At 41.3% G+C, this 14,602-nt stretch overlaps 1 protein-coding gene across 1 annotated transcript in view; it reads right to left on the bottom strand.

Moving 5' to 3' along the window:
* The window catches only part of slc6a8 (solute carrier family 6 member 8), a 28,899-nt gene that overhangs the window by 5,336 nt on the left and 8,961 nt on the right, over positions 1-14,602 (bottom strand). Inside the window, exons 2-12 of the mRNA XM_064956420.1 lie at positions 14,256-14,387; positions 13,690-13,954; positions 11,107-11,239; positions 8,927-9,061; positions 8,701-8,804; positions 8,452-8,576; positions 3,074-3,186; positions 2,552-2,689; positions 2,339-2,441; positions 2,056-2,156; positions 570-740 (exon numbers count right to left, since the gene is read on the bottom strand). Coding sequence (XP_064812492.1) covers positions 570-740; positions 2,056-2,156; positions 2,339-2,441; positions 2,552-2,689; positions 3,074-3,186; positions 8,452-8,576; positions 8,701-8,804; positions 8,927-9,061; positions 11,107-11,239; positions 13,690-13,954; positions 14,256-14,387 — 1,520 coding nt within the window. The remainder of the gene's footprint in view (positions 1-569; positions 741-2,055; positions 2,157-2,338; positions 2,442-2,551; positions 2,690-3,073; positions 3,187-8,451; positions 8,577-8,700; positions 8,805-8,926; positions 9,062-11,106; positions 11,240-13,689; positions 13,955-14,255; positions 14,388-14,602) is intronic.

Below are 14,602 nucleotides of genomic sequence, written 5' to 3'. Positions count from 1 at the left end.
AAGCACATTAAGGTCCTGGAGTGGCCTAGCCAGTCTCCAGACCTTAATTCCATTGAAAATCTGTGGAGGGAGATGAAGGTTCGAGTTGCCAAACGTCAGCCTCGAAACCTTAATGACTTGGAGAAGATCTGCAAAGAGGAGTGGGACAAAATCCCTCCTGAGATGTGTGCAAACCTGCTGGCCAACTACAAGAAGAGTCTGACCTCTGTGATTGCCAACAAGGGTTTTGCCACCATGTACTAAGTCATGTTTTGCAGAGGGGTCAAATACTTATTTCGCTCATTAAAATGCAAATCAATTTATAATATTTTTGACATGCGATTTTCTGGATTTTTTTTCGTTGTTATTCTGTCTCTCACTGTTCAAATGGGCAAACATACCAAATCAGCAGGGGATCAAATACTTTTTTCCCTCACTGTAAGTGCCTTGCCCAAGGGCACGATACATTTTTCACCTTGGCGGCTCGGTTATTCAAACCAGCGACCTTTCGGTTACTGGCCCAACCCTCTAACTGCTAGGCTAGCTGCCACCCATGTTGGTAAGGAACACAGTATGATATTGATACTGACCTCCTTGAAGGTTCCCGTGGCCCTGCAGAGCTTGTACAACACGCTGACAGGGATACAGAGCATGGACATCAGAGCCATGCACCAACCAATCACCTCACCCCACCATGGGTACACATACGTATTGTTGTAGGTAAGAGGCTTGTAGTTGAACAGGTGAAATAGGAAGATACCCTTTGGAAGGACAAAAAAACATGATTATTTTACCAGGCAGGTCAATTAGGCACAAATTTACAATGACAGGCTATGAAGTCATGACTAGAAGTGTGTATACAGTGGTGTATTGGTGTCTGGAAAAGTGGGTATTATCTAATTTGACAAACATTTCTTAAACAGCCCGAAGGAAAGCTGCCCTGTGTGAAAAATTCTATGAGAAACAGCGAACACTCTGAATGACCTAAAATGATCAATCCCATATTGGTCTTTCACAGTCAGGACAACCCAAGCTGTACTGTGCAAGTAGGCTAATAGTAGGCTTACTATTGAAACTGATGAATGAGCCTGTCAACTAAGTCAGGTTTTCGCTCACAATCACATTTTTTTTTTGTAGAAAAACTAAATTGGATGTTCTAAGTCCATAACAATGCTCTAACCACATCAGGAGAACACTTTGGAGGTCTGGGAAAAATCTAAGTCGTTTATATTTTTTGTGTAGTTACCCTATAATCCTAATATGCATGCACCTAGCACTGTTGTTTAGTTAGAGATATTTTGTAACACATATGAGATGGATTTTGCAAAACAAATGGCAACTGGATTGATGAAAATAATCATGATATCATTTTGACACGTAGGCAAAGACCACTTTGTAGTTAACATTTAATAGAGAAGGTTTTTGGGAAAGCCTTTCCATCTAGCAGATGTTCCTTAATTATCTGGAACTTTTATGTTTTACTTCATATTATGAGTCATGTCTTACTTTGCTTCAAAGTAACCTATAGCTAAAATCCCACCATCCCACCAAATGTGGAGGTATTATTTAATAAAGACTTCCTCATATGCTTTCTCCTGTTCTATTGGTTTTCTTTCAACTGTATTTCATCGTCTAGCAGCCAAAGGCATGATCCTAATCAAATGAGCAACCTATGATCGTTGTTGCATCTTTAGATCTCCCCTCTGTCTAACAGATACTTCCATCTCTGTCCATGAAATCGCGCGCATTTGCTGTGCGCATTTTAGAACTGTATATACCCGCAGATTGCATTTTTGGAACATTTGCCCGAAGGCCTACTGCCGTGTGCACGTTGCTGTGCCTAAAATGTGAAGAAATAATACTTGACCAACATTTTAAGCTAGACATTCTGATGTGTTCCATCAGCCTTATTAAATGATACGGTGTTTACCTCCACTACGCCATTTTGATATGCATCGTGGGGTTTAAGACTTGAGTGTACGCGATGCCCACTGAACTATAAGTGGGTATACGGCGTATACTTGCGTACGCCCTCCACTACACCACTGTGTGTGTATAGTATTGTACATCACTTACCATGCAAACGCACGGAGTAATAAACGACCAGCACCACTTCATCCAAGGAAAAGGCCGGTAACCAATCATACGAGCAATGTCATCCATGAACCTGTCAGCACCTGTACACACAGAACGGCACGGTTAGAGACTCGAGCTGTCTAAGAATGGACGACAAGCACAACTACAAATACTGGTATACGGTATATACCATGTGTATCCTGTACATACGACTAATAAAACTTGTATTTACTCTTTATAGGACGGTAATACATCAATTGTCACAAAAGTGAATGTTTCTTACCGTAGACCCAGCTGACAACTATGCATTCCCAGAATGCTTGCCATAACAGGGTCATACCGCTGGCGGAGTAATAATCAAAAAGCTGGAAGACATACATCCCTCCCTGTTGGCACACATGAGAAATAATGAATAATTGTGAATCATTTGTGATTACCATCTGATATGGATGTTACACAATATGGAATCAGCACCCGTCAAACGGTAGTGGCTTACCTGTGTAACCATGGAGAGATCTATAATAAAGCACATTAAACAGCAGATTGCCACAGAGATTTCACGCTTATAGCGCATGTAATACTTTCCAGGAAAGAGATCTAGAATCCCAGTTACAAAACCTTCCACTCCAACAAACTGTGGATAGAAGAGGAGAAAACACAAACATAATTGTACTCAGTAAGCTTCCCACTGGGCACAGACATCAGTTCAACGTCTAGTTTTGATTTACATTGGGTGGAGTTGTCAACTGATGTGAATTCAACACAACATGTTATTGGATTTAGGTACAAAGTTAAGTGAAAAACACTAGGAAATACTCTTTGATGTCACGTTGATGACTTCTTACAAATCCAATGCATTTTCCACATTGATTCAATGGGGGGGTTTGAAAAGAGGTAGAAACACTGTTGATACAACCAGTTTTTGGTGAATTGAGAGTAATCTGGTCCAGATACTTTAAGTTTGTAACAAATGGCAACCATTTAAGTGTTGTGTCCAGTAGTGTAAAGTTGCTCCTACCTGACTGTCAAGACCCAGTACGAGCAGCATAAAGAAGAAGAGAGCAGCCCAGACCGGGGGCATTGGCATCAGAGTCACAGCTTTAGGATACGCAATAAAGGCCAAGCCAGGACCTGTAGAAGAGAAGTAGGGATGAGAGACTCAACCCTGCAGCTCAGACTAAGCCCTTAACACAGACACACTCTACACACATACGTACAGTACAGCAAAGAGGGAGAAGGAGATAGAGAGATAGAAAGAGAGAAAGAGAGGCACCTGAGTGAGGTGCTATTGTGCAAAAGCTGGATGTGACAATGTTGGCTGCCTTTTTGTCTCCTGTCTGATTCTATTGTTGTGTTGTTGTGCATTCCGTCAACGCAACAGTAGTGCGGCTTTAGTTGTTAAATACGTCAATGCAGTAGCTAGATATAATGATCATTTCAGTATCTAACAACAATGTGCATTGTATAACGTCATGCTTTCTAGATTTTTTTTTGTATATTGTTAGTGAGGTACTTTCAAAAGAATCAATGATGCTCAAACAAACGTGTTATTAATGCATATGAATAAGTAGGAGCTATAGTAACATTCATTTAAGCCAGGTGAGCGTCACACGGCTGGATGTGCTGACTACTGTAAATACTCGGTAGTGTATATAGTCAACCAAGTTTAAATAGCAGATTTAAACTTGTGTAGCCTTAACTATGGCAGTAAAAGTAAAACAGTTGCACTACCTATAAAAACGCATCTATAATAGCGACCTCACAAACTTAAGGTCATGGTACATATTTGCATTATAAAGAGATTTTCGCTGTACTCCGCTTGTACTTGGTTGTAACCATAATTTAGATTGTAGTTTATAGACACACTGCACTGAAGTAGCAAAGAGAGAGGTGGTCACAATATTTGCTTTACAGTTACAACTGCTTCCACTATACAAATTTCACGAGATAAATTAGAATTTTAGTTGTGTCATTATAAACAGGTCCATGTTTTCATTGAAGATGAGAGGGATGGAACAGGTGAAGATGTATGACACTGTACTTTCACCACCAGAACTAGTCCTGGTATAGCAACTACTGCAAGTTTCATACACAAAACAATAAGAAAATAACTTGAAAACACATATGTTTTGCACATTGCTCTGGATATGTTTGCAGATTATGGGGCTATGGGGCTGCTGCCTGGGGTAGAGAATTTGTCAGGTGTCTTGTGTGTACACACAATTATCGAATAAGTTAGTTCTACCGTTAATGTTTTTATTGTGTTTGGGTTTAGTAAAGTTAGATTTGGGAATTTGGACCTACGCTTGGAAAATGTTGTCATGTCACAGCTTTGATTTCTCTAGCCCTGTTCTCTGCTGCGGTCGGTAAATGCAGTCATTGGTTCTGATTTTGACTAAGCTGGATTAAGGTGTAAATGCTGTCATTAGATAACAGATGTTTACCTTCAACAGTAGTCAGCTCCAGGACCCCTCTTGAAAGCGAGATGTGCACATCTCAAGAGGCAAAGTTCCTGGTTAAATAATCCTTAAATTAATACTTAAAAAATCGAAAATATAGATATATAGAGATATAGATCAATGAACTGATGTCAATCACAAGTCATATAGAATGGGACTGAGGAAAATAAACCGAAACCCTGTTAAAAGGATAAGAAGATTCATGAGGAAGGGGAGTTTTTCTCTTTCGTTCGTACCAACTTGCAAAAAAAACAGGAGTCTAACGCTGAACCAAAATCAGGGCCTAGATCCATTAATGTACCTTCGCACAAAATCACACTCCTATTGACACTCTCACAGGCAGTCCTGCACACACACACACACACACACACACACACACACACACACACACACACACACACACACACACACACACACACACACACACACACACACACACACACACACACACACACACACACACACACACACACGCACACACGCACACACACGCACTCGTACACACACACGCACTCGTACACACACATGCACTCGTACACACACATGCACTCGTAGACACACACACACACACACGCACTCGTACACACACACACACTCGTACACACACATGCACACACACACACACACACACACACACACACACACACACACACACACACACACACACACACACACACACACACACGCACACACACCCTCACACATGTACACACAGTAACTGCACTCATGTGTAGTACCAGTATAGTAAATATTGAGTGACAGAAAGCTATTTGTACGGTTGAAATGAGAGGGGTAACTTGGGCTAAACAAGGCCTATCAGTTTCATCGCCACCTCTCTCCTTCTGCGTGTGGGGAGGCAGTAACAGATGGACTTTAACTCAATATTGGTTTCGCTGTAAATAGCAGTGCTTAGTAAATTGCCTCCTACAAAATCCTGCTCAACTGTGCTACTGCAACACAGTAACACTGTCTGTCCAAAGTCCCCTGTCTGTCACCTATGTTAACAGAATCGTGCTGGGGGATGGTAGAGGAATACTACTATTTAAGTTCACCAAGGGTGTCCTTAGGACAAAAAGATTTTTAAAAGGATTGCAGATTTCAAAATGTAGCTATCATCATCATTGTCCCATTGAATGTTTTTAATAGATATTTTACAGATACAGCTTAAGATATCTAATAAAGTAAAATATATGTCATATAAATGACAGACATAATACTTCTATGACCACCCTTGTTGTACTTCCAGTTAAATCCCGGCCCAGTGGTGTCATTACAGATGACTACTGCCAAAACAATGTATTGGAATTGGTCAACTTTAGCTTAGTATGATGAGATGAAACTAAGGGCCTGGTTTCAATTCGTATCGCGGAAGAATCATGTTAAGATCCGCGGTATAGCTTGATTAAAGGCAATGTTCCCCGCGTTCATGGAGATTCCATTTACGGTAAACGACTCAATCAGAAATGACCTTTACATTTCACTGCAGATGTTCCACGATACTTCCTCGAAGGATTCAATCCAGCCCTAAGATGTATACGTCTAAACTTCCTGCTGTACTTGAATTTGATCGTCTCTTTGATGAGATGGTCCAGTAATTGAAAATCTCATGCATGGTTTGGTTGGTGAGGAGACAGGTATGCACTGCACTAATTGGGGAACATGAAGAGTGACTCAAATTGACCGGTTTATTTGTTGTGTTCATTCCTTAACAGCATGGCTATGGTCATAGCTGACAACTCTTCTACACGGGGTTCGACATTATAATAGTGCTAATGTATTTCTGAATAAATATAGTGAATATTTAAACTTACAGGGTCAAATATTAGTATAATTCAGTATGCTATTAGTAAAGAATATTTTGTGATATGTAGAGATGGATTTCATAGATGATAAGTCCAGAATGGTTCAATGCAGTGTGATATGTAGAGATGGATTTCATAGATGATAAGTCCAGGATGATTCAATGCAGTGTGATATGTAGAGATGGATTTCATAGATGATAAGTCCAGGATGATTCGATGCAGTGTGATATGTAGAGATGGATTTCATAGATGATAAGTCCAGAATGGTTCAATGCAGTGTGATATGTAGAGATGGATTTCATAGATGATAAGTCCAGGATGATTCGATGCAGTGTGATATGTAGAGATGGATTTCATAGATGATAAGTCCAGAATGGTTCAATGCAGTGTGATATGTAGAGATGGATTTCATAGATGATAAGTCCAGGATGATTCGATGCAGTGTGATATGTAGAGATGGATTTCATAGATGATAAGTCCAGGATGATTCGATGCAGTGTGATATGTAGAGATGGATTTCATAGATGATAAGTCCAGGATGATTCAATGCAGTGTGATATGTAGAGATGGATTTCATAGATGATAAGTCCAGGATGATTCAATGCAGTGTGTTTCCGACTGTATGTATAACTACTGTCATGAAGCCAATAACATGTGCAGATAGTAATGGACTACACACGTCTACTTCCCTACTATTCTCAATAAGTCAATACTCAATTAAAATAATGATTGAGAGAGAGAGAGCTAAGACACTGAATGAAAATGGACAAACTATTAACTGATTTGGCAAACTAATGTGATTATTTTTGGAAGTTACATGCAAGAGCACTGATGTGAAAGCATGCGATATGTCAGAGGCGTGCCACACACAGATGCTATCTTCTCCAGTAAACCTATTAATAACTGAATGGATATAATTAGTTGTGAATGTCATGTGCTTTGAAAGTCTATTAATACAAATAATTATCAGTTATGTGGGACAGTTGTTTGGTAATTACACAGCTCTTGTTAATTCACACACAAAAAAATGTAATTCTTACAATTTAGATGTTATGGACAAATACATGGCCACTGCCAATGTCTCAATCTCTCCTCACTGCGTCCCCCTCACTGTCAAACACTCATACAGATCATCTATTCCAGCACGTACAAACACAGACAAATCTTCCACATCACTGTCTTTCATACTCTATACCAAGAGATCTCAGAATATTCTCTCTTGAATCACACAAAATTCACATACACAAATACACAAACACACGAAAACATACTGTTCATTCCCAGATTCATACACACACACACACACTCGTACACAAACACACACCCTCGTACACACACACACACACACACACACACGCGCACACACAAACACACACCCTCGTACACACACACACACACACACACACACACACACACACACACACACACACACACACACACACACACACACACACACACACACACACACACACACACACACACACTCTCCACCAGTGGAACTTAATTCTATAATACTGATTTCCTTGTGAATCAATACAGGTGACTCCAGGCAGGAAACATTTGGTTGAGGTACATGTTACATACAGTTCATGTAAATACATTTTTACGTTTTTTGAATTTCTCAAATACTGACAGACTCAATTCAAACATGCATTTCAATAATTTCTTGATAGTTGGTATATTTCTATATCATCACTGACACATTAAACAACAATATTTCATCTTCACATTTCCGTAGAGTAAACAAGTGACTTGCTACACCCACTATCCTCACACACTGTACAGCAAGTTTCCCTTTTGCACATTTATTTGTGCGTCATTTCTATGCTGAAAGTTCATCGTATTAATAATGTACTGCCGAAAGTGCAGCACAAAGCATAAAATAAGGATTCAGCTTTGAGGACCGGAATCGGTCTAAATTATTGAAGAGGTACGGCTGTCTTCCTCAATGCCAGAGGGGCTGCCAATGTGAAGGTAAAACAATGACATCAACACTTTCAATGAACAGTTTCATGCATTCCTAACAACGAGGACCAAAGCCTTCAGTAATACTCTCCTGTTAAACCATGGTAGGTTTTGAGATGCCAGAATATAAGACAACCTCTGTAGTGTAAGTGTGAGTGTGTTCTGCATACCTGTTTCAGCCACTTGGGAGATGTCCACTCCCTGCTCGTTTGCCATGAAGCCTAGAATGGCGAACACCACAAAGCCAGCAAAGAAACTGGTGCCACTGTTGATTAGAGCTAGCATGAAGGCATCCCTGGACAGAAATAAAAACAAAAACAAAGGGAGAAATAATCACAAAAAACAAGTCAGAATCATACAGGAGACAGTATGTGCAACAAGAGGCCAAGGTGAGACCATTCAGCTGTCATATCACTTACTTGTAGCAGTCATTGTTGAATCTGTTGTAGCTGCCTAGGGCAGTGAGAGCTCCAAGCCCAATAGCATAAGAGAAGAAGATTTGTGTGCCAGCATCAATCCACACCTACCAGACAGGAACGATAATGAAAACTGATCAGTTTAATCTGCATCACAGCACCAGAGTGAACCAATCTAAATAATCAATCAGTTAGGACTGTGGACAGATGGGTGGATGATGGGTCGCACCTGCGCCTCGCCAAGCTTGGACCAGTCAGGCTTGATGTAGAACATGATTCCATCGTAGGCACCAGGAAGAGTCACCCCTCTCACCAGGAGGATAATCAGGACGACGTAGGGGAACGTGGCAGTAAAATACACAATCTGCAGCGAAACAGGGAGACCAGTGTCATTATTCTAAATCCATATGATATTTCGGTTACAGATGTAGGATCCTAATTTGACCAGTTTCTCACAGCAATGAAATAATCCTGCAGCAACTGGACATTTTTGTATTATTGCGTGGAAATGTGAATCATTTTTGTAGGGGTTGTAGGGTTCGAAAGTCCAAAATGTTGAAGAGGAAATTACTAAATTTAGATGCCTTTTTAAAACTAGAATACATGACACATTTGCATTTCCTGCTGTACAGGAAATGTCCTGCAACAACAGGGTGATCTAATTAAGATCCTACACCTGTAGATGTCACATTATGAGAAGACTTACAGAGTGGTGCAGTCGGGGGCCTAAAATGATTGGATGTCATTTCAGCCTACTGTAGTTTCATTGACATACATAGTGTGAGGAGCTGTACTGTACATAACTACGGTTTGGTTGATCATTCACATTTCAGGCTGCAAAGGTGTCAAAGGTGTCTTACACAAGGGGATTGCAGTCACAGTGACATGCTGGGGACTTTTCATATGAGCAATGGGAATATAATTTATTGCATTCCTGCCAACCTAGCACCCGTACAAGATAGAGCTAAGTGGAAGTCTTTATCTAATCAGGTGAACATTTCAAACACTGAACTTTGACCTAGTGCCATATGAACCACTGTATTATAAAGAGATTTTCTACAAGGCTGTTAGATTTCAAAGCCAATTGTTTTTGTGACTTGGCGGCCCAGGCACACCTTCAGACATGACTACCTACTCTCTGTAGCCCAGTCTACTTGACCTAAATACACAGCTAATGTAGGACACCCATTCCCGACCAAGCCCTTATTCATATAACAAACCCATTTTGTATAATCATTACTCAAGCACTTATCTTTGATTAGCAACCTCAATAGGCCCTTACCTGAAAACTTGTAATATTAACTAGAGAACATTTCTATACATTGCATCTATAAATGTTGTGGACGTATGGCTACTTGTCATGAATTAATTACATCACTAAGCCTATCCCTTAAAGAATAAAAATACAAATCTATCAAAATTCCCTGTGAGCAGCTCTGATCTAACCTAATGATCTCTTAAACTGTAAGTACAGGTGGAGCAATTATGAATCTATTTTAATATCATTACTATAAAAATATAAAAACAATAAAATGTTAATGAACACTAGAGGTTGATCTCATTATCTGGGCAGAAAGTGCTGCTACATATAAAGTGATCTAGAAATCCTGATAGAGATCCATATAAAATGGACCAGCGCTGGAGATAAACACTGATATCATTTAAAGAGGCTTGGATGTGATCCCACCTCGACAAGCAGAAAACATGGCTGTTGGAATATTCGCACAGGGCCCCAGTCACGTCGCACTGCAGTCAACCTACCAACTGCCCACCAATCAGAACGCACCATGTGACAGGGACACTTTGTGATATGTCATAGCCACACCCCCTGTCCTCTTGATGTTGCTATAGAAACACTGCCTCATCATTGCCTTGCTGTCACACAGCAGGAGAGGGTGGCACTATGTGAATCACACAAGGTTAGGAAAAAGTCACACTGCCTTCTCATTCACTCATGACTGAGAGTCCATTACCATAACCAGAACTAAATTAGAAACCTATCTGGCTATAGCTACAAATCTATCTCCTCTTTCTCTCTGGGAGAACTGTATATCTATACATCTTAACCCCCTTTCACATCTATTTGTTACTTTTCTCAGTAACTTTTCTTGCTGTTTTAATATAATTCCAGACTATGTTTGATACCACACAGCAATATCCTTCCACTGCAGCTGCATTAGCCACTGAGTTGTTGTAATGCAGGTATCCAATCAGAGACCAGTGCAGTGACCTGAGCTGATGTAAAACAATCTGTCTGCCACGGCCGGAGGATAGTCTGTTACATAACAGTTAGCTATAGGAGATACCTAAGGACCAGAGTGAGTCACATGTTCATTGCAGTCACCATCGTGGTGCTCATAGAACTAATAAGATAACGATGAGCTTTTCAGAGAAATATGTATTAGTTACCTTGCCTGTGGACTTCACCCCCTTCCACACACAGAAATACACCATCACCCAGACGGCCGCCAGGCACAGCAACAGCTCCCAGTTGATGGATCCTGGGTAGTCCAGCCCTTGTGAGATGTTCAGCACCTTGTTCCTGGAGGGGGGGTCATAGAGTAAGACTATATGAAAACGACATGCATTTGTCTCAGTTACAGGATAGAAAATGAACAGCATGATGCTCTACTCCTGTAACAAAAGTCTGCCCTTTGTCCCCAATAAAAGCTATGTCAGTCAGTAACACCATTTGGCATTTTCTACCTACAGCCATGACAGGGAGAGTGGGAACAAACACTCTGGTAGTCATGGACAACGGGGATCACATGAGAACATTAAACGTGATGACCTCGATGACCATCAAAGAGAACTATGATGAGGACTAGAGGAACAGAGAGGAATGAAGAACTGGGCCGAGGACAAATGAGATTCCAAATCAGAACACTAACCAGTTCTGTCACACTGCTCTTTAAAAGCAGAGCATTCAAAGGCCATTCATTTTTTTATTTAACCTTTATTTAACCAGGTAGGCTAGTTGAGAACAAGTTCTAATTTACAACTGTGACCTGGCCAAGATAAAGCAAAGCAGTGCGACAGAAACAACACAGAGTTACACATGGAATAAACAAACATACAGTCAATAATACAATAGAAAAAGTCTATATACAGTGAATGCAAATGAGGTAGGATAACTGAGGTAAGGCAATAAATAGGCCATAGTGGCGAAATAATTACAATACAGCAATTATACACTGGAGTGATAGATGTGCAGAAGATGAGTGTGCAAGTAGAGATACTTGGGTGCAAAGGAGCAAAATAAATAACAGTATGGGGATGAGGTAGTAGGATGGGCTATTTACAGATGGGCTGTGTACAGGTGCAGTGATCTGTGAGCTGCTCTGACAGCTGGTGCTTAAAGTTAGTGAGGGAGATATGAGTCTCCAGCTTCAGTGATTTTTGCAGTTCGTTCCAGTCATTGGCAGCAGAGAACTGGAAGGAAAGGCGGCCAAAGGAGGAATTGGCTTTGGGGGTGACCAGTGAAATATACCTGCTGGAGCGCGTACTACGGGTGGGTGCTGCTATGGTGACCAGTGAGCTGAGATAAGGCGGGGCTTAACCTAGCAAAGACTTATAGATGACCTGGAGCGAGTGGGTTTGGCGACGAATGTGAATCGAGGGCCAGCCAACGAGAGCATACAGGTCGCAGTGGTGGGTAGTGTATGGGGCTTTGGTGACAAAATAGATGGCACTGTGATAGACTGCATCCAATTTGCTGAGTAGAGTGTTGGAGTCTATTTTGTAAATGACATCACCGAAGTCAAGGATCGGTAGGATGGTCAGTTTTACGAGGGTATGTTTTGCAGCATGAGTGAAGGATGCTTTGTTGCGAAATAGGAAGCCGATTCTAGATTTAATTTTGGATTGGAGATGTTTAATATGAGTCTGGAAGGAGAGTTTACAGTCTAATCTAAGTCAGAACCGTCCAGAGTAGTGATGCTGGACGGGCGGGCAGGTGTGGGCAGCAATCGGTTGAAGAGCATGCATTTAGTTTAACTTGCATTTAAGAGCAGTTGGAGGCCACGGAAGGAGAGTTGTATGGTATTGAAGCTCGTCTGGAGGTTAGTTACCACAGTGTCCAAAGAAGGGCCAGAAGTATATAGAATGGTGTCGTCTGCGTGGAGGTGGATCAGAGACTCACCAGCAGCAAGAGCGACATCATTGATATATACAGAGAAAAGAGACGGACCGAGAATTGAACCGTGGCACCCCCATAGAGACTGCCAGAGGCCCGGACAACAGCACCCCCATAGAGACTGCCAGAGGTCCGGACAACAGGACCCCCATAGAGACTGCCAGAGGTCCGGACAACAGGACCTCCGATTTGACACACTGAACTCTGTCTGAGACGTAGTTGGTGAACCAGGCGAGGCAGTCATTTGAGAAACCAAGGCTGTTGAGTCTGCCGATAAGAATATAGTGATTGACAGAGTCGAAAGCCTTAGCCAGGTTGATGAATAAAGCTGCACAGTATTGTCTCTTATCGATAGCGGTTATGATATCGTTTAGGACCTTGAGTGTGGCTGAGGTGCACCCATGACCAGCTCGGAAACCAGATTGCATAGCGGAGAAGGTATGGTGGGATTCAAAATGGTCGGTAATCTGTTTGTTAACTTGGCTTTCGAAGACCTTAGAAAGGCAAGGTAGGATCGATATAGGTCTGTAGCAGTTTGGGTCTAGAGTGTCTCCCCCTTTGAAGAGGGGGATAACCGCGGCAGCATTCCAATCTTTGGGGATCTCAGACGATATGAAAGAGAGGTAGAAGAGGCTCGTAATAGGGGTTGCAACAATTTTGGTGGATAATCTTTCATGCTGTGGACCAATTACTAAAATCACTTTTCTAAGTGACGACTTGCAAAATATTTCAAATAATTAACTGTGACAAATAACAATGTTTTATTCTTAGAACTTTCGGCACAGACGTCAGTTCAACGTCTAGTTTTGATATTATAGTGTGTTTTTCCATTGGGATAGAGGAAGTAAAGAACTTACTCCCAGAATTCAATAATGGGAGAACGCCCATCTGCCAGCTCCTCACATGTCATGTTGCCATAGGTAGTGTTGCCAATGGTGCCATTCAGGCAGTCTTCATGATGAAAGATCTCGATGCAGCTGGGCGTGTTCCAGGGGTTGTCACAGGTGGACCAGGGCAGGGTAGCGTTGAAGGACTTGATGAAATAGTAGAAGGCCCAGGCTAGGACCATGATGTAGTAGGTGTTACAGAAGAACACTATGACCATGGAGGCATACCCCAGTCCTGGAGGAATACGGAGCAATTCAACAGTTTAGTGTTCAGCACTGAAGAGACAAACAGAGCTTACTTATACGTTAATGTCAATTTTGTAAGAAACATTGGAGCAGTCTTGATTTTTATGTAACAAAGGTATATAAATTCTTAGAATAAAGCGATAGAGGAATACATAGTAAATAGACCACAACTGTGAATGTCTGCAAATTGCCTTTCTACTCGAAAGGATCAGTTAAAAGACTTGACAAATGGCTGTACAAATGTTTCAGAGCAGCCACACAAACTGCTGAGAGAGCAAAATGTTCAGTACCTTTAAATAGAGGTGCGATGTTCCACACGTTGATGCTGCCAGCCTTCATAAACTGTCCCAATGCAATCTCCAGAAAGAATATAGGAATTCCCCCAACAACCCCAATAATGAGGTAGGGAATCAGAAACACTCCTGTGGGGGACAGACAGACAGGTGATCAATGGAACAGTAATGCACTCCTTGGGTCACTATGGGGGATGTATGAGCTGCACAACGCATTAGGATACCCATTATTAAACCACCATCTTATGTTCCCTAGAGAAAACATCACTCTGCGACATCAAATGGTAACAAGGATGCAACATAAAACCTTCTACCTTATAGTCTATGCAGCTATAGTTGGTGTT

This window comes from Oncorhynchus masou, chromosome 33 (genome assembly GCF_036934945.1).
Source record: "Oncorhynchus masou masou isolate Uvic2021 chromosome 33, UVic_Omas_1.1, whole genome shotgun sequence".
NCBI classification, from domain to species: domain Eukaryota; kingdom Metazoa; phylum Chordata; class Actinopteri; order Salmoniformes; family Salmonidae; genus Oncorhynchus; species Oncorhynchus masou.
This window is presented reverse-complemented; position numbering and strand designations above follow the sequence as displayed.